Source organism: Mytilus californianus, unplaced genomic scaffold (assembly GCF_021869535.1).
Source record: "Mytilus californianus isolate M0D057914Y unplaced genomic scaffold, xbMytCali1.0.p SCAF_16, whole genome shotgun sequence".
Classification (NCBI taxonomy): Eukaryota; Metazoa; Mollusca; class Bivalvia; order Mytilida; family Mytilidae; genus Mytilus; species Mytilus californianus.
In genome coordinates, this window is record NW_026262648.1 from 1,619,558 (window position 1) to 1,641,692 (window position 22,135).

Sequence of the window (22,135 nt, forward strand, 5' to 3'; positions counted from 1 at the left end):
ACTTCGTGTAATGTGGCCATTACATAAGGTAAATTATCCTTATCTTTGCCCACTGGTTCTCTTTCTTCACAAATTATCTGAATTAAGAAAAACAACCATTTGAATTTGAAAAATGTCATGGAAGAAGGCTATTTCCGCTCTATTGTCAAACCCAATGGCAGCTATCGACAAAATATGAATGAACCTAAGAATCTGCGTTTAACCAGAAAAATATAAATTGATGGACAAACAAAACCACGGTAAAAAAAGAAGCAAAATGAAAAGACAAACTGTAGTTTACAAAAATGCTTAAAATAAAAAGATTGAGTAACCCCACCAAAAAACGTGGTAAATACATGTCATGCGGAAGATGTTGCAGTTATTGTTTCTCAACTGATACCTGTAGTGTTGCACATGTTGAAATTTGATGATAACGAACACAAAATCGGTGATATTGAAATGATATATGTGTATAAATAGGTAGTGAGTAGTATATGACTTTGATAAAGGCGGAGAAACTTTTAACATTATGTCGAATTAAGAAATGAATACTTGCAGATCACATTTTAGTTATGTGTAGGCTTTAACAAATTTCTTTTGTCTTATTACAATCCTCGTCTGTACAAATTTCTAGAAATGGTACGGCCACTTTTTGAGTCCCATGAAGTCCAAATTACAAATAATTGTCCATTTTTTCAAATAACAGTACTTTCTGATGTTCACAAAAATATGCCATATAAATAATATTTCTCAGTCGGTTGTTGACTATTTCTTATTTCACGACACACTATTTGAAAAATAGAAAAGGTTTTTGAAAATTGGGGCAATGATGATATGCTATGCCACTAACAAAGACATTGATAGTATCATTCAATTCATTCAGTAATAAAATTAACATCCTACAAGGGGGGTTCAACGACCTTGCATGATTACCCTTGAGGGTATCGGATGGTCGGTAAATAAAAATTAGTTTACTACTAACAGATCGTGTTCATACTTTTAAAATACATAAGTTAAGCCTTTTTCAACTGATTTTTATAGTTTGTTCATATGTTGTACTGTTACATCACTGTCCCAGGTTAAGGGTGGGTTGGGCGCTCGTTAACATGTTTAACTCCGCTACATTCTATAGGTACCCGTCCGAAGTCAGGAGCTTTCCAAAATTTATCTTAATTATGTGTTTATATTACATTTTACAGTTAAATTGATTTCAAAACGTACAATTGTTTTAACCTCTGCATAGATTGTTCTTAAAATTCCAAATTTCCCCCTATATACTTGTTTTTCCTCGGTCCTCAAAATTATTGAACGAACGCCCCGGTCAAACAATATATGTTCGTTATTGGGAATTTCTGCAGACCATTTTTTCTCAGCTGTGTCTTTAAAGCTGCTTCATATATTAAGTCAAGTAGTGTCCGAAAAAATCAATTATCGAAATATCGGGGACACACTTGTCAATATTATGCATAATCAATAACCGAGCAATACATGTTTCTTAGTGCCATTCTTTATATATGTGTGTTTGAGTAATGCGAATGCTTATATCCTTAATTATAGGTACAACTATATTACAATACCATCTTCGACTTCTTCAAATTAACTCCCTTTTTATATTGTTTCAAAGTTTCAAAATAATATAATACCTCCAAAATTTCGTCTTTGCACTTTTTCTGTACATCGGGGTATTTTATCATGTAAAACATGCTCCATTGTAATGTAACAGATGTTGTATCGGTGCCAGCTAAATACAGATGAGCTATAGTGAGAAACAGGTGGTTCTCTGAAACGAAAAAAAATGTATTTGAATAGTACAATACCTTCTAATGATAAAAGGTGCTTTACAAATAAAGCATTGTTTCAGGAAACTGATTAAAACAGCCATCTAAAATTGCGGTGTTCCTCAAAATACATTTTATAGTTTAGCCAATTTTTCTGATGTTGTAAATTATTTTAAATAAATCTAGAGGTTAAACTGCAATATATATATATAAATGAAACTTCAATAGAAATCTTCTTTTTTATTATCGTTGCAGATATAGATGCACAAAGACGCTTGAAGGGACCTAAAAGAATAGCCAAATTCATCCAAATTCAACTTTGCATAAGGAGCCTTAGTTTCTTATTATTGTATAAGTTTATTATCGGAAAATTTGATAAACGAATGTGATAAACAATTTCAGTACCAAACCAACGATAATTGAGCTATTAATACACTCAGAGACCAACAATCTACCGGCAGCGGTATCGACTCATTGCTATAAAATCAAAACTAAATCTTTATAGATTTGGTGTGATATAATTTGGGATGTATAGATATACATGTACCAAAATAAACACTGTATACATCTTCAAGGACTTGATAATAAAGTGTACAAAAATTATGTTGTCCTGAAAGGTAACGACAAAATAAATCAATGCGTTAAGAACCTGTTATTTGTATATGGATTTGTTGAAACATTGAAACAAATACAAACTAACCTGATATTTTGGTGTTAGACTTGCCTTCCTGTTGAAGGTAAAGATCCAAAAAGTGTCGAACATTGTTTGGATCAAACGATCGTCGTTCGTTGTCTATTCTGGAACGAATGTACTTTTGAATTTCGATCCGATTCTTTACAATCGTTTTTATATTTAAGAAATGACAAAAGAGGGCCTATTTATATTAAACGAATATAGTTATGAGTAATGAATATCAATCTTTTTTCATATAACAGAATAAATTAGAGCATACATCTTTTCATATTCATATATGACTATGTTTTCCCGTGTTTAAAATAAAGCTGTTTTCCTTGGTTTGAAATAAAGCATCTCATAATTGACAGATAAATTTGACTGAAATAATTGCGATGCTTTGAAAAGTATTCATCGTAAAACAACAGTTAAATTGATTGAATTTTTACCTAAAAGAGAGGCTAAAGATGCCACAGGGATAATCAAACTCATAAGTCGAAAACGAACTGACAATTCGATGGCAAAAAAAAACAACCAAAAGATTAACAACAGTTTACAAAACACAAAAAAGAAAACTTAAGACTGAGCAACACGAACCCCACCAAAACCCGGGAGTGATCTTAGGTACTCCTGCTTACTGGTGTAGTGCTAATTTCTAGATAGTTCTATCTATATGAAACTTGTGTTAATATTATAGCATGACTAACAAGAAAATCAGAAAAGGATTTTCCGGTTTATTACTATTACCATTTGCAAGAAAGGTTTTATTTATATATTTGATATTTGCAATATGATTCCCATCTTGTTGTGGCAACTACTAACACTTATATTGTAAGGTAGACCCTGAATTAATAAAACGTTTTTTTCTGCAGATTTGTTGTTATTCTCTTGAGTAACCTTTTACGAGAAACAACAGTTGCAATAATTGTTGGAAAGCAGAGGATTTATAAACTCATAGGGACTACGAACATATAAAAAGGGGCCTAAACGTATGGTCAAACCAATAGAAGGTCCATCTTGTTTGACACAGATGTGACCCTGGTTTTTGGTTAAAAAAAATCACAAAATTGATCAGCTTAAAACTAAGTCAACCAAAGACATTATATATGCTGAAACATTGACTGCTGATTGGGTAGATGTTTCCCACGTAGCTAGCTTTTCACCCCGATGCATGGATATAGTGATATAAAGACAAAATTAAAAGGTACAAGAAATAATTTAATGAACCGTAAGTATATATCTATCAGACGTAATAAGAATAAAACTTTGCATTTACTGCTTTCTTGGTTTATCTTAATATGGACCGGAAACAGCCAACAGTTGAGAGAACCAAAGGAACCTGCAATTTTTTGGTCCGGCTCGCAAAATCTGGCTTGCATTATGTGAACGTCACTGTTCTGGGAAGGTATTATTGGTCCAGACGGCATTTACGAGGACGTTGAAAATGAAAAACGCTTAATAAAGTTGAGTCCGAAGCGCTTTTCTAGATATACCCTCATCAAAAACGCTCCGTTCCAAAACATGGAGAGCCAAAGACACACTTAGGTATTTAAAGAACTATATGAAATACGTTCTCATCTAAAATTAGAAATCCTCATATGCCATTTAACTCATTTGTGTGTGAAAAAGCTACATCTTTTGGCATGATTGATATATTTCGCGTTAAAAAGTCACTGTATAGCATTATTTATATTTGTCTGTAATTTTTTTGCAAGATTTTTGGTCTTTTTTTGTTTATGCGAATCCAAAACTTCATCATTTTATCATTAACCTTTTTCATAGGATGCTAGAATGAACTATTTCAACACCCAGGAAATAGTTGAAGCAAATAAACCTAAAAATATTACTCATTCTGCATTTTTGTTATACTTTTATGCCATTTTTGCTATATATACATAACATAGCATTTACCCATCTTTATTTCAGATGTTTCAATGAATAATATGCTAAATTCAGTCTTTTTCTCTGACTTGTATTTCTCAGGTCTGTATGCCTGCATACCGACCTGGTGTATGCTAAACTCTCACTCTATGTGTATACTAGAATTTGTCAGGTCGGTATGCCAGCATACCGACCTGGTGTATGCTAAACTCTCACTCTATGCGTATACTAGTATTTGTCAGGTCGGTATGCCTGCATACCGACCTGGTGTATGCTAAACTCTCACTCTATGCGTATACTAGAATTTGTCAGGTCTGTATGCCAGCATACTGACCTGGTGTATGCTAAACTCTCACTGTATGCGTATACTATAGTATTTGTCAGGTCTGTATGCTGCGACCTGGCGTATGCCAAACTCTCACTCTCTGCGTATACTAGTATTTGTCAGGTCTGTATGCCTGCATACAAATCTGTTGTATTTAGAACCTTTAATATATTTATTTTGGCATAGTTTAGGTCTGTATGCCTGCATACGAACCTGGTGTATGTAGACTTAAATTATTATTTATTTTGGCATTTTTCAGCCAGGTATGCCTGCATGGATTCTAAAACCTTATTCTGGATACATGTTTGTAGTGGCAAGTCTGTATGCCTGAATGCTAAGCATTTACTGTGTAGTAACATTTCTTATTTACTATATACATAAATAAGGAAATGTGTATGATTGTGAAAGAGACATATCTCCATCAAAGGCTGAATTACATGGATGTAAGGAATTACTTATGTATAGCCTTCAACTTCGTTTGAATTTGAAAGAAAGCTCTCAATTCTTAACTGCAACACTCAGGGGTTTATTCCTGTATATCAACCCGCTTTTCAATAAACTCTTGTGAAAAAAATGGAATTCATAGGTTTGCTTGTCGGCATACCGACCTATAGTCCTATACACATTTGAACATGAAAGTTTTCATATTTGTTTGACATTTTCAGTTCACGGTATTCTTGCATACAACACTGGTGTACGGTGAACACTTGTTTTTTTTTTACTTGGATATATACAAGATTTGATTGCCTGTATACCCACCTATGTTCTATTGGATCATAGTTTTACATACATTTAAGTATTGTCCAACCAAGCTGGTGTTCAATGAGCTAGTGTAATTGTGTAGGGTTTGCCTCCAGTCTAAAATTTCTGCATATTTGGTGGAACTTATTGGATATTTAGCAAGCTGAACGGTTTGCATTCTAACTAGCCGTATGTTGTATTCATATTTTAAATTGTAAAACTATTATTTTTCATCATGCTCTAAGTTAGTTATTTCAATTGATGGATAGAAAATGGAACTGTCTTAAAATCTGATATAGATGGCAATATGCATACTAAATAGATAGTGATACAGCAAAGTTTTTAAGTCATTGTGTTTGCATTTCTGCCTGTCAACATGGTGTATGACAAAGTTCTTGTTTGGTATTTTTTTAAATGCTTTTAGGGGGGATGTCTGTATACAATTTGCTGTAAAAAGATGTATGCCAAGCATGCATGTATTTTAATTATCGTTAATTTAAACAATTTGCAATGATCTGTCTTGACTGCATATCATAAGTCGGTATCTAACTGGATTGGCTTAGATATGAAAATTAGTGAATTTATAGTACTATACTATGGTAAAAATTATGTATACTGGCATATACACTGGAGTTATGAAAATAAATCCTTCAATCAGGAAAGCCAAAGAATTGATGCTTTTTCTAGGTGTCGTCCTTTTCTAGTGAAGCTATTTTTACTTTATAAGCAGGAACAGCAAAAGGTCAGGTGCTGTTCATTGGTGTCGTAGTTTTCTAGGAAGGCATTGGTTTAACCTATCCAGTCACTAAGAAGTGTTACAATTCAATTCATAAGCAACACATAAATAGTTACATGAAAGGTATAGCCACTGTTTGAAAAATGCTGAAACGAGAAATTGAAACTACATATTATATACGTATATATATATGTAAATATTATACACTTCATAACTTTAACATTATCACAGTTACTGATTTTAGAATTTATTGAACTAAGGGTTCTTAGTGGTTGAATTGAAGTCGTTCCCTTGAAAGTTTTTTTGTAACCATGCATATAATTGAAGATCAATGAAATATGTAATTTCCTTAATAACATTCATTTTTCCAATTTGAACACTCTTGAAATGTGCTGTTCCGATCCTTTCGCAATAAATATATGTTTGATTTGTTTGAATTACTTCTTTTTTGTTTTTTATTGATCACTAAATTTCAAAAGTTTTCTGTCTGTCTTTCGATTTTGTTGATAGTTTTTCATAAATTACCCTGTAACAGCTTCTTACATACACACATCACAGAATTCTGCATGATCATGTGACAAATGTACTCTACGGTTTTCCCAAACAAGGAGAACATCATACAACCTCCTTGTAAAAATAAGGAGATGTGGGATGAATGCTAATGAGACAACTATCCACCAAAGTCCAAATGAAGTGGATGTAAGCAAGTATAGGCAACCGTACGGACTTCACCAATGAGAAAAAACCAATATCGTATAGTCAGATGATAAAAGGTCCCAACATGAAAAATAAGAAACAATGCATTTGAGAAAACTAACGACCTAATTTATTGCAAAACAATTTACGAAAAAGAAATACGACATACATGAACCAATTATTAATGACATCTTCAACTACAGGCTCCTGACTTGGGACAGGCACATAAAGACTAGTGTGGCCGGTTTTAACATGTGAGCGCTCAACCCTCGCCCTTACCTGGGACAGTTGTTTCCCTAAGAATTGTTAGAATAAGAAATGAATGGGTTAACTGAAGGACATTGGTCATGCATTTTGAAAATCTGGATAGGGGCTGAATTTCAATTTAAAACAAAAGCCGGGAGACTTAACTCAGTGGCAGATCCACAGTTGCATATGGGGGGATGGGGGTGGACACTGACTACCTCAGAGATGGATCGCTCCAGTCATGCTTTCCTCAATAATCAACCAATTTTTTCCCACAAAGCACCCCCTAAATCCGCCTCTGGAACTAATGCAAGGAGACATCACTGTGGATGTACACCTAATCGTATTTCCCATTCATTTTTTTTCTCTAAATGCTTTCGGGGTGGGGTGGGGAGGGGGGGTGGTAGTCCAAATACTTATGACGTCTTGCAAGGCTATTTTGGTTTTTTTTTTGGGAGGGGGGGGGGGCAGCTTGATAGTTGGCCACACGATGTCCTGCATGAAATTGATTGAAGTGGACAAACCTCTTGAGAAAACACAATTAGCATCTATAATCAATAATCTTATTATATAAATAACAGTTTTCAGGTCGGATTGAGTCAATTTTAAAAAAGGGGGTGTTCTATTAAATTCGTGGAAAATGTACAAAAACAGCGAGGTTTACTTACCTTAAATGTACTAACATTCTGTTTTGCTTCTGGTATATTAAAATTTAGATGATAATAGAGCGTACTTTTCAATGAACTGTCCATTTTCTTCTCCGTGACGGGAACTCCGTCATTGATCATTCTCATTGTTTACATTTAGAAATGACGTCATATAAGAGCGCGTGACATACGGTGTTATTAGAGGTCATTCAACGCAGATAAATAGTCCATTTGTTCTTTGATTTTTTATCAATTACCAATACAAAGTATAAAAAAACTATTTTGTTTTGTAATTAATTGCTATTATTTTAATTAAGTGTACTGGTGAAAGTAGCTCGCGTAGGTCAAGGCCCTCATTGTGCTATCCGTCTGTAATTCCCTCCGCCTTACGTCACAAGGTCCCTGACGTCATTTAAAGTTTTGTCAACAACTTGGAACCTTGTACAAATTATGATGGCCTCATTTTTCCGTAATTTTAATTTGCAAAAAACAAAACAGATAATTTGCATGTCAATATGAAAGTGATCATAGTCGTGGAACTTGAGAATCGGTTTTCATTTTTAGATTTACAACAGTAAACGCTTTAACAGTTTGCTTTGCAAATTAACGCTTTTCTGTTTACCTATGGGGAGAAAATATAGAGGTCAGTCGTAGACTTGTAGTTTAAAAAAAATCGAAATCGGTGTTAAAACACAACTACTGAAGTAAAGGATTTTGGCAACACCATGTTTGTATGCTCTACTGATTCGAATACATTACATTGAAGATTCTGGAAACATCCAAGTTCGTATGCTGGCATACAGACCTGCAAAATACAACATTTGATTCAATATTGGCCGTTCTGCATACACCAGGTTCGTATGCAGGCATACAGACCTGAGAAATACAATGTATAAATTAAATGTAGACTTTAGCATACACCAGGTTCGTATGCTGGCATACAGGCCTGAGAAATGCAAGTTAATTTATTAAGATTCAGTTCAGCATTCCCCAGGTGTTCAATATGCCAGATTCTCGATTTTCAAATGTTTGATAAAAAGAAAAACGTGTTTTCCTTTATTTTTCTCGTTTTTGCATACGTTTGTCTTATGAGCTACAATTCGACATATTTGAGTACGAATTATGGCAAATGACCGTGAATGAGAATTTTTAATTTTAGATGAGAACGTATTATGACCAAAAGGGACTTACATGTATATATGACTGCATAATGTAACTAACGATGACGAAATCTGGCTTAATCTTTAGGTCAATAGAGCCAAATAAATTGTATTACACCTTATCTGATGCATCTAAGTTGTGTAGACATACTTTGTCAGTAACAATAATATACCTTACAAGTTATACTCAATAGTTGTCTTACCTTACTAAATGGATTTAGAAAAGCAGGTAAAGGTATCACATTTTCCGCTGAGGCATTATTTTTGAATAAATATTCTATGTTTCCAAGTAGACGGTTAAAAACTGGATCATTAAAGTGAAATCTGCAACGAAACATTAGTAATTTGTTTTTGTATAGGATAACAGAAGGGGGAAATTTCAGAAATACAATATCTGCGAAATTATTCAAGTAAAACCGTTCCTTGTACATCTAACTTACTAGAAACTTACACCTATCACCTCTGGTGATGCCAATCACAAACTTTTCTTACCGGACGTCATAACAAAAGATGACGTAGAGAAATAATCCGTCGCACTTTCTTTTTCCAACCCAAGTCTTTTTTTGGCATCAATTAAGGTAATATTCCTAATTGTAAATCAGATAAATCTAAAATTCTACCTATGTTAAAGGTTAGTCTGTTGCAATAATTTCCTTTACCTATACCATACCTATTGCAACTTTGATTTTCAAATACTAAGTAAACACGGACATCATTATTGACGGTATCAAGTCTAAATCTCTGAGGTCGAATTCTCCTGATTGTGCAGTATATTATCTAGAACCGTTATGCATTCCATATATTGGCTCTTTCAATTTTTTTCTTTTTATGAAACTGAAGTATTTTTTCCATAATGTAAACAGGTATTTTGTACCTACATTTTAAAACTAGACGATCCGAGGAGAAAGTATATTTAACCTGACATTTTTGCATTACATCGATACAATCACACTGCAACTGATCATTTTTGATGTACAGAGATTTTGAATATCCATTATAGGTTTCAGAACAATAAGCAACATTGGGTAAAATTGTGATTTAGAGTCAACAACTTTCGGAAAAAAAATGAAAACAACACGTTATAAATGTCATGCATCCGAAACGCTTTTCTAGATTTACCTTCATTAGGAATGCTCAAAGCCGAATATTTGAAAGCCAAAGATGATAAGAACCGAAACAAATCATATCAAATCAAAGGAATCAAATGACGATTTCCATAATACAGGTATATAACAAGGAGTTGACTGACGATTTCCTTTATATAGGTATATAACAAGGAGTTGACTGACGATTTCCATTATATAGGTATATAACAAGGAGTTGACTGACGATTTCCATTATATAGGTATATAACAAGGTGTTGACTGACGATTTCCATTATATAGGTATATAACAAGGAGTTGACTGACGATTTCCATCATATAGGTATATAACAAGGAGTTGACTGACGATATCCATCATATAGGTATATAACAAGGAGTTGACTGACGATATCCATTATACAGGTATATAATAAGGAGTTGACTGACGATTTCCATTATATAGGTATATACCAAGGAGTTGACTGACGATTTCAGACATGGTGACTTATGTATATATATATATGTATTGTATAGATCTTCTGTCTTTATCCTTTTTGTTGATTAAAGTTTACCGGTTTAAAGTTTTCCTCTATTTGCTTCATTATTTGCTAAAAATGCAAAAAGGATAATAATCGTAATTAAAGGGCAATAATTCGTTTAAGAACTATACTTTTACTATAATTTTATTGCCATATAAATCATAAGATTTGTGACAGTAACATACATAAATATAACAAATAAGAATTATATGAATGAAAACATACACACAAATACAAATACAAAAACAAAACCATAGGAAAACATATTCCATAAAACATATACAAGTAAAAAGCAAAACAATCCATTTATATATTAATATAAATAAATAAGTCCCCTGTCCTCAGTTCTAATGCCTGTTTAAAAAAGGACCCTAAGCCTTCTACTTTTTTTGAGGTTGATGGGCAAAAAAGATATTTAACTTTCTCATTTTATTGCCAGGACATAAAATCTGGCATATGTTTAACCACATTTCCTAAAAAGTTATCTCTAAGTTTAGAACACGACTAACGATTTCGGTCATTTTGAAATAATAGCATATCTTATTTTTATTGTGTTTACAAGTTCCCACCGAAAAAAAAAGAAACAAAAAATTGGTAAAACCCGTCATTAAAAGGCAATACCTTGATTTACGATTTCTGCCATGTTGACTTATTTGTAGATCTTGCTTTTCCGGCAATTTTTGCTTTTTGCTTCTCTCTTTAGTTGCTTTTAAATAGTATAGACCAAAACGATAGTAATTGGTATCAATCTTCAAGTACGAACAGTAACTTCCATTAGGAATTATTAATGATATCGGATATGTTGGTTTAATAGTAGATCTTGGTCGCTTATCATGTTTGCTTTTTACAAGTACTTTCTGTCGATTCAAGTTTTCAAGATTATTGCCAATTTTTTTTTTGAATGGGTTAAAATCGTCATTTAAGAGCAATAATTCCTATCAGGAATCATCTGATGATTTCAACCATGTTGACTAAATTGTAGAAATTGTCAAGTTATATATTTTTGCGTTAAAGTTCCTCTCTATCTATTATATATTTTTAAACAAAATAGTAAATACGCAAACATTGATAAACATCGTTTAAGCCATTTTAGGACAATAACTCCTATAAGGTGTCATCTGGCGATTTTGGCAATGTGACTTAATTGTAAATCTTAACTTGCCGACCATTTTTGATATTCAAAGTTTCTATCAAACTCAATGCATGATCTTATATTTGGTCAGAAGACATCAAATGATTTCCCCAAAACAGCTCGGACTATATATGATTGAAGTTGCACACAGAGAACCGAATGACGTTTTATGTATACGTACCTTGATCCAAAAATTATACTTGATATTATATTCGACGTTGCCTTTGAAAAGACTTTGCTGACATCAAAAGGTTTTTTATTTTGCTTTGCAAACAGTTCTACTAGAAATCGTGCTTCTTCCTGTTTTTTTCTTCTAATGATTTTTTACCAACACCAAAGTCTTTGAGGGCGACCATGGTGAATCTTCTTAGGTCCACCCATTCCTGTCCATTACTCATGGCAACTCCTGTTAAAAAAGCATAATTTAGGTTCAATATTTATAATAATAAGAATTTAGGTTTTGCTATTATCTGCAGGTCAAAAACTAGTGTGTGTAGAACTAGTTCTGAAGTTTGATTTAAATTATAAGCATGGCGTAAAAAGTAAGCTATTCAGTCGTGTGAATTTTCAAAGCATAACAAATGTCTGCACCGAGATCGAGTTTTGGAAATTTCAATTTAATGTCCTCTGGACACGTGCGAGCAAGAAAATTTGTGCCTATAAGATTGCCATTTTTAAATCATCATATAAAATGATTTTTCATGTTGGGATACTGTACAGATGAGATCTTACGTTGATTTTCTTAAAAATGGAACTCAAAGTCAATTTTGGTATGCCCTGTCAAAATGTTTTAAGAAAAATAGACTCTCAAGCAAGACTTATTTTTCGATATATGTCAGTTCGATCTGTATCGTATGCCCTCATGAATCCTAAAAGAAGTTTTTCACTTACCTGTTTCCTATTATAATATTACATATTTTAATTGAGATTATTAATAACACATGTTGTATCTTACGTATTCGAATGTTACCATTGTGATAAACTGATAACACTGTTGGCATATAAACTAACATGCAAAAATTCTGCATCAAGACCAAAATAGTTTGTTAAGCTTTAACTAGGCTGTATCTTGATTTTGCCATTTGATATGGGACTTTCCGTTTTGAATTTTCCTTTGAGTTCGGTATTTTTGTTATTTACTTTTTTCTTTCATAAAGGTAAATTTTCTATGAATTTCTTTCACAACATTAGAAACTGATGGTTAACTTATCTATAACCCCTAGTTACTTATAACTAATAACATAATATGATAACTGTTTTATTATTATATTTATTTGTTTTTATTCTCAACTTTTTAGAATCGGTACTATTTAAAGCGTTTCATATTGTAATGACACCCTACTATAATAGTCTGCACATTGGCCTCTAGATGTCTGTTGGTAATCATTGTCGTTGGGTAGCTGTTTGATTATGTTTACAGAACTTTTCCTTGTGCGTTATATAAAATGTTGATATTTAACGGGAATATATTGATCTTTCAGCAAGGTGTGCGATTTCTTTTTTGTTGCTGTTGACAACATCACGAAGATTTAAGATATGTGTGATCTATGTTTTGATTTTTAGGAATTTCCGTTAGTACAGAAAGACATTTCAGTAAGTTTTCTCGCGAGAATAATATAAAGACTTCATAATAATCGCGAGAATACTTTAGACTTCATAATAAGGTCATTTATATGTTTTGGAGTTTGGTGTGGCGTCCATTTCGCTGAACTGATATACATTGTTGTTTTGGGGCCAGCTGTAGTCCGCCTCCGGGTGTGGGATTTGGCTGCGATCAAGACCCGTTGGTGGCCTTGGGCTGCTTTCTGATCTTTGGTCGGGTTGTTGTCTCTGCCATATTTCCCGTTTTCACTTTCAATTCTATTTTATGTTATTGATATTCATTCTTACCTGCTTCTTTTAGAAAAAGATTCTTTACAACAGCTGCATTGGTTGGTCGGAACTTTGTCTTATCAGCATTTTGGACCAACATTGTATGAATCTTAGTGTATCCGAACATAAGAACCTGTGTAAAGTTTCCAAATCGGAGATACACTAAATCTCCGTATTTCTTCTGAAGTTTTAAAAATTGTTCACTTCTGTTCCGAGAACTTTTATTTTGAAAGAAAGAAGCTGCAAATGCAGGTAAATTGCCGACAATCGGCCACGGAGTAGGTCCTGGAATGTTATTATGAGCGCGGGTCACATTGTTCCACAGAATGTAAGCTACGAGAAGTGCAATCAAAAATGTTAAAATAACAAATATATCAACGGATTGTAAAATGTGACTAATCATTGCAAAAATTAACGATTAAATAGTGTAAATTGTATACTATTATTATTCCACTATCCTCAGAATGTCGGGTTATTTAAGTACAAATTATCCTATCAAGCTGAGCTTAAAAATTTGGTAATACTAGGTTTGAAAACTTGTGTACAGAACACATCGGTTTATATCAACTAACCTAAGATGTGTCTGTACATTTGTGTTTTATATGTATTAAAAGTCGTCCTACATTTTGAACTTGTATCGTTGCGTTATATGTATTTAACATATTATCTAGGACGTTCTACGTTTTAAACTCTGCCAGTTTGGTCATTTAAATCATTTACGGAAGTTCCTGGGGCTATAACTATAAGTATTATCATACTATAGCATTTAGAATATAGCAAAGTGCTCTCGACCAATGAAAGTGTAGAATTTGGTGTTCCTTAATTGTGAAGAATGAATGTAAATCATGTTCTTAGTAAGGGATTATCCTTTTGTTTAGGAACCAACTAGATAACAACCTTTGGAACCAGAAAATGCGTACGCATCCACTGGTTAAAAATAGAAGGACTTCCCCGTATTTATTTCCGGCGCTCTTTTTGAAAATGAAAGTAGCATAGGAGGGAGAGAACAGCTAAATAGTTAAACATGTAGGACAGCGCAAATATGGAACAAACCCAATTCAAACAGACACAGGATACAGGTAGTTGGAAGATTTAATATCAATGAAATTACTTCTTACCTTGTGATTGAATAGTTAACGCACCTACTTTTACATTTATTGAATTAAAAGTATTAAATCACATTAGTCGGTTCTCATTTTTCTCTCTCATAAAACTGAATAGATATTATGAATGAATGCAAAGCTTATATACAAAAAATAACTCTATACAATATGGTATCAAAGAAGTTTAACAGTCCTGTCTGTACAAATGTTGACATCTATAGAGGTCTTAGGGAAAGACCATTTAACTTCAAGGAGGGGATATGTTTTTTTCCTAAAAAAATTCTGATCCCCAATTTAATGAAAAAATATATTGTGGTCAAGCAGATGATCAAACAAAATATTCTGAATCCCGATTTTCCCCATACCAGTGGCGGATCCAGAAATTTTTATAAGAGGGGGCCCGCTCCAGTCACGCTTCAGTGATTCCCAATATAATCAACCAAATTTTTCCCGCAAAAGGGGGGCAGGCCCCCTGGCCCCTCCCCCTAAATCCGCTTCTGCATACCTTATAGTGTTAAATTTTGAAAAAAATGTATTAAAGTTTACAAGTTAATATACCTCTCCTGAATGTCAAGTCTCAGGCTTTGCCTGCTTTGAATTAAACATCACAATGCTTTATCGTTTTATCAGACATTTACATTATTTGGTAAATTTTAAAAAGTTTGGTCCCACTGGGAGTCATTGCTTCTAATTTTTCAGGGTTTAATCTGACAATGGGGTGAGTTGACATGCATGAATATCAAAACTTTTAAAGTAAAGGATGGTGTGATTTTTTTTTTACATTCCATCATCTATATAATGGCTTTGTTGAATCAAAAGAACAGTTGGAGGAGCTTAAGTGGCACAATGAAGTGGAAACAAAATCTTATTTTGTTTCAGTGAAAACTTCATCCACTTTTGGAAACACTGGTAGGTTTTTATCATTCGCCAGTAAGCACAGAAAACTAATATGTAATCGTTAGGAAGGCACATTTAATAACGAAGCATGAGGCAGGAAAAACAATCAGGGGACACAACTTACAATATACATGTACATGAACAGGGGAGTAAGGGAGACAATACAGTATCAATACATGTAATGCAATACAATACAATATATTGGCAATTAAATAATAAAAAAAAAAATGAGATAATTACAATCAAAGCCAAGGAGTAAACAAAGACTCATAAAACCAAAAGACATTTACAACAACAGTTAAAATAAATAAAAAATAACACGAACTCAATTAAAAACTAGGAGTGAAATCAGGTGCTTCGGAAGGGCAAGCATTTTATATAAGACACTCATCGTGTTATTTCTTTGTCCAGTCCGTTGATGAAACTGAAACAAAACTAAATGTGTAAAAACAGATTTGTGCATTAATTTTATTTGAAAAGGATGAATTGACATGTATGTGTAATTTGTATAAAATTAATCCATTGAGATGGTAACTGTGTTGAATGAGTTTAGTTGATAATTTCAGCAGTAAAAATAAAATTATTTAAATAATTTTTATCAAATCAAATACCGTATAGCGGGTTATTTTCGCGGGGTGTTTATTTTCGCTTATTTTGGCCGGTCAGGAGAAATCGCGAAAATAAATTCCGCGAAAATTTATGCATACGTTCGATACTTTCTAATAGCTAAAGCGTTTTGTAAACTATCTATTGTTTTCCGTTCGACGGATCAATAACGGTTTATGTTAATTTAAACAATATAAAAGCCAAATGCCATTGTTCACTGGCTATCAGGTGTTAATTAGTTTTTTGGTTACATTATAAAATAAATAATGATATAAGAGTGTAAGGTACGATTGTCAGTTACACCCCAGTTCTATTGTTATACTTCATAGTTTCTAGTTCTGAAACATGTGCAAATTGAATAGATCTATTGTTACGAATAACAATGGATTTTGACCACAGGGTGTGACGAGCGGGGTTTCTGGAAATCCCTGCTTCTACATCCCGCAAACAAAGTCCATTGTTATTCGTAACAATAGAAATTGATTATTTTTTAAATAGCATGAACATAAGAAATTACTAATAGTGTTCACTACAAATTGTTTCATGATATTAAAAAAACACATTTTAGGAAATTCCAATAAGCATCTATATGGAATACAAAAATAATCATTTAAATACTCTTTTGCTTGAAGGTATTTTTTTTTTATCCCAGTCGTATGTCTCTATTCTAAAGCATTGATCTTTATCCGGGGTTGGGGGTTCCGCGGGTTTGACCCGACTTTTATTTAAAAGATCAATGCATTTGAATGATTGGACCCCCCCCCCCTTTTCTCTTGAGTTGGGAACCCCCGGGATCAGCCCCTGATTCCCCCCAAAAAGAGAGTTCCTCTATATTAAATATTGTATGTTGAGCGTGTCTGGTAGTCGGGTTTTTAATGCAGACACACCTAGTCCTTAGTATGTTCGAATATGAATGTTTTTTTTATTCTCGAGAAGGGGGGGTGGCTTTTGTTTTTGATAAAATCGTAAATCGTAAGATATAAAATACAGTTATGATTACCTTTATTAAACTGATACAGGTAAGTACTTTGGGTTATAATATTGCCTTTATCTTTAGTCTCTTCTTCCAAATCCAACGCTTGCCACAAAATTTCGTCCGTCTTATACCCGTCCATATTGACAACTGTATACCAGGAGTATGATGTATTTTTTGTTTGTAATAAGAATACACGAAACAGTCAACCTTGACCTGCTGATCCATATTAGCACAGATTTAACGGGAATAATTATGTAAAACAACTTTGACATTTGTAAAATATACTCACTTGTCAAAGTTTGAACGAAGATAACCAAAGAAAGGTTACTAGTGGGGTTTCATGTAATAAAAAAAAATTCTTATAAATCATGGTTTGATATTGTCAATAAATATGCTATCGTTTCCTTTTTTCATTTAATAATCAATGTTAACAAATATAGGGTTTATAATGGGGTGTAAGTTAGTTATACACCTCGGGATACGGCTTGTCTGGATAAGAAACCCCTCCGGCCTCCGGCCGACGGGGTTTCTTATCCAGACACACCTATCCCTCGGTGTATAACTATTACGTATTTTATCCTTATAAATTAGTGTCAAATTATATAAGAGTTGCAAGTCACTCATGATAATTTTATAATCTAATTAGTACATCAAAGGTCCGGTCAATTTCGTAACTAATCAACCGTAACATTTACAAGAAGTTTGTACACCTGTGACAAATAACTATGTACCGGTATTCTATTGATTTAATGTATCAAAATATAATCCATAAATAAGACGACATGCAGGTAAAACAATCATTTAACCAATGTTTGTCAATTTTTAAAACTTTTTAACTGCAACATTTCAGTATCCGCCAAAATATTTAATTGGAATTAAAGAATCCACCAAAATAAAAACCGCCAAATTTTTTCGTATACTTTGTTGCCCCTAAATCGCGAAATTTCACACCCGCGAAAATAACCCGCTATACGGTTACTTATAAAGAAATATAAGGCATCTTGGATTTGATACTTGCTTTACCATGGTGCTCAATAAATCAGTCTTAAAAACCTAATACTTTATATTCCATATTTAGTAGGTCCTTTTTAACAATATGTTGACCTTACAAGGGATCAATTCAAAAAGCTCCCTCTCTCCAGGCAAATACATATTAATCTATGTTCATCCTCGAGAAACTGTTAATATATCACATTTCTTATAATATCATATAATTCACACTGGAAAATAAACAAAGTTGTAATCAAGTATTTAATATTTCAATTATTAGATATTGGAAGTAAGCAGCACAAGATCTAGTGGAGGGAAAAGGACAATCTTCATATGCCAGACAATCCCTATATAGTCCTTCAAACAGAGCGATTTGAGTGTCACCATGGGCCAGATAGAAATAAGGCGAAAAAAGTCAAAGCCCTGAATGCACAGGTACTTTTATTGCTATATATATTAAATGATATATTGGTACATGCATATCAATTACTTGTTAACATGTTTACAAAATATTACAGGTTACAGGTTAGTGACTTTTGATGACTAACAATAGAACCTGGTTCTATTGTAGACACTTATAGATCCATCTGTGATCTCTCATAGGACCAGATAATGGACCAGAGATACCTAGACAACAAATAGGTTTTACAGGTAAGTATTTTCTGATGACTAACTGTAGAATCTGATTCTATTGTAGACACATATAGATCCATCTGTGATCTCTCACAGAACCAGATAATAGACTAGAGATACCTAGACACCAAACAGGTTTTACAGGTTAGTATCTTCTGATGACTAACCTTTAGAACCTGGTTCTATTGTAGACACTTATATACCCTTCTTTGATCTCTCACAGAACCAGATAATGGACCAGAGATACCTAGACACCAAACAGGTTTTACAGGTTAGTATCTTCTGATGACTAACCTGTAGAACCTGGTTCTATTGTAGACACTTATGGATCCATCTGTGATCTCCCATATGACCAGATAAAGGACTAGAGATACCTAGACACCAAACAGGTTTTACAGGTTAGTATTTTCTGATGACTAACCTGTAGAACCTGGTTCTATTGCGGACACTTATAGATCCGTCTGTGATCTCCCATAGGACCAGATAATGGACAAGAGATACGTATACACCAAACAGGTTTTACAGGTTAGTATCTTCTGATGACTAACCTTTAGAACCTGGTTCTATTGTAGACACTTATAGACCCTTCTGTGATCTCCCATAGGACCAGATAATGGACCAGAGATACCTAGACACCAAACAGGTTTTACAGATTAGTATCTTCTGATGACTAACCTGTAGAACCTGGTTCTATTGTAGAAACGTATAGATCCATCTGTGATCTCTGACAGGACCAGATAATAGATCAGAGATACCTAGACATCAAACAGGTTTTACAGGTTAGTATTTTCTGATGACTAACCTATAGAACCTGGTTCTATTGTAGACATTGATAGATTCATCTGTGATCTCTCATGGGACTAGATAAAGGACCAGAGATACCTAGACATCAAACAGGTTTTACAGGTTAGTATTTTTTTATGACTAACCTATAGAACCTGGTTCTATTGTAGACACTTATTAATCCATCTGTGATCTCTCACAGGACTAGATAATAGACCAGAGATACCTGGACACCAAACAGGCTTTACAGGTAAGTATTTTTTTATGACTAACTGTAGAACCTGGTTCTATTGTAGACACTTAAAGATCCATCTGTGATCTCCCATATGACCAGATATTTGACCAGGAATACGTATACACCAAACAGGTTTTACAGGTTAGTATCTTCTGATGACTAACCTTTAGAACCTGGTTCTATTGCAGACACTTATAGATCCATCTGTGATCTCTCACAGGACCAGATAATAGACCAGAGATATACCTAGACACCAAACAGGTTTTACAGGTAAGTATATTCTGATGACTAACCTATAGAACCTGGTTCTATTGTAGACACTTATAGATTCATCTGTGATCTCTCATGGGACTAGATAATGGACCAGAGATACCTAGACACCAAACAGGTTTTACAGGTTAGTATTTTCTGATGACTTACCTGTAGAACCTGGTTCTATTGTAGACACTTATAGATCCATCTGTGATCTCTCACAGGACCAGATAATAGACCAGAGATATCTAGACACCAAACTGGTTTTACAGGTTAGTATCTTCTGATGACTAACCTTTAGAACCTGGTTCTATTGTAGACACTTATAGATCTATAAGTGATCTCCCATAGGACCAGATAATGGACCAGAGATACCTAGACACTAAACAGGTTTTACAGATTAGTATCTTCTGATGACTAACCTATAGAACCTGGTTCTATTGTAGAAACTTATAGATCCATCAGTGATCTCTGACAGGACCAGATAATAGATCAGAGATACCTAGACATCAAACAGGTTTTATAGGTTAGTATTTTTATAGGACTAACCTATAGAACCTGGTTCTATTGTAGACACTTATAGATTCAGCTGTGATCTCTCATGGGACTAGATAATGGACCAGAGATACCTAGACATCAAACAGGTTTTACAGGTTAGTATTTTTTAGGACTAACATATAGAACCTGGTTTTATTGTAGACACTTATAGATTCATCTGTGATCTCTCATAGGACTAGATAATGGACCAGAGATATCTAGACATCAAACAGGTTTTACAGGTTAGTATTTTTTTTATGACTAACCTATAGAACCTGGTTCTATTGTAGACACTTATCACTTATAGATCCATCTGTGATCTCCCATAGGACTTGATAATGGACCAGAGATACCTAAACACCAAACAGGTTTTACAGGTTACTATCTTCTGATAACTAAACTATAGAACGTGGTTCTATTGTAGGCACTTATAGACAGGTCCATCTGTGATCTCTCTTTGGACCAGATAATGGACCAGAGATATCTAGACACCAAACAGGTTTTACAGGTTAGTATCTTCTGATGACTATCCTGTAGAACCTGGTTCTAATATAGACACTTATAGATCCATCTGTGATCTCCGATAGGACCAGATAATGGACCATATATATACCAATTGATTCCCCTATATATTTATTTGTTTAGAAATGTTTTGATTGTTATGGACATTATTTAATGGTTTCAAAACATTAAATTCTTAATTGGATTTTTTTCGTATTGTTGAAAAATATGTCATAACAATCAGCTATCCCCATCCGGTCATGGTATTTGAGTGAATATAATAATCCTTTGTGTTTATAAAAATGAGATGTGGTATGATTGCCGATGAGACAACTATCCACCTAAGTTCAAAGAAGTGGATGTAAGCAATTGCAGGCAACCGTACAGCCTTGATCAATGAGAAAATTCCACACTGTATAGTCGGCTATTAAAGGTCATGACATGAGAATTATGAAACAATTCAATTGAGAAGACTAACGGCCTAATTAATAACAAAAGAATTTACGAAAGACAAATATGACAGACATGAACCAACGACAACCATTGAACTACAAGCTCCTGACTTGGGACAGGCACATATAGAATGTGATAGGGTTAAACATGTTTGATGGCGCATCTACAATTATTTAAGCTGTTAAATGGAACAGGAAGCAATAGAATGGGAAACATGTTTCTCTCATTATTTTTTGGTTATACATGTATACTGATATATTTTAGGTGATGATGTCGAGATATTCTTGGGTGTTTCTGCCAATTAATAAAGGCCAAAATCATTGGATCTTGTGAGCAGCAAAGATTCCTGAGCTGTCAGTGTCTATTTTAGATTCAATGAATGGACAAAATCATATTTTCATTGAAAATTGGAGGTATTTAATATTTGAATAATCATAATAATCTCAGTGTCAGTAATGTCAGAGGAGATCTAAAACACGATTGTCCTTACATCAGTATTAGACCTGGATCATGAGCTAGTGCATTCAGTTTAATATATGGATTTAAGAACGAAACCAGTTATGATTTTGAAAATCGGATTCAATAATACATTAGTATTCCCCTCTACATCAAGCTATTCAATATAATCATCTATTTCATTTCTTGGAGAATTATTTTCAATGGAGAAAATATATCACCTTAT

The 22,135-nt window shown here is 33.6% G+C and overlaps 1 protein-coding gene across 1 annotated transcript in view; it reads right to left on the reverse strand.

The window, feature by feature from the left end:
• Window positions 1–11,939, reverse strand: part of LOC127726112 (cytochrome P450 2B4-like) — a gene marked incomplete at its 5' end in the record, with an annotated part of 104,037 nt that extends 92,098 nt beyond the window's left edge. The window contains one exon of the mRNA XM_052233434.1: window positions 11,797–11,939. Coding sequence (XP_052089394.1) covers window positions 11,797–11,939 — 143 coding nt within the window. The remainder of the gene's footprint in view (window positions 1–11,796) is intronic.
• Window positions 11,940–22,135: the final 10,196 nt, after the last annotated feature.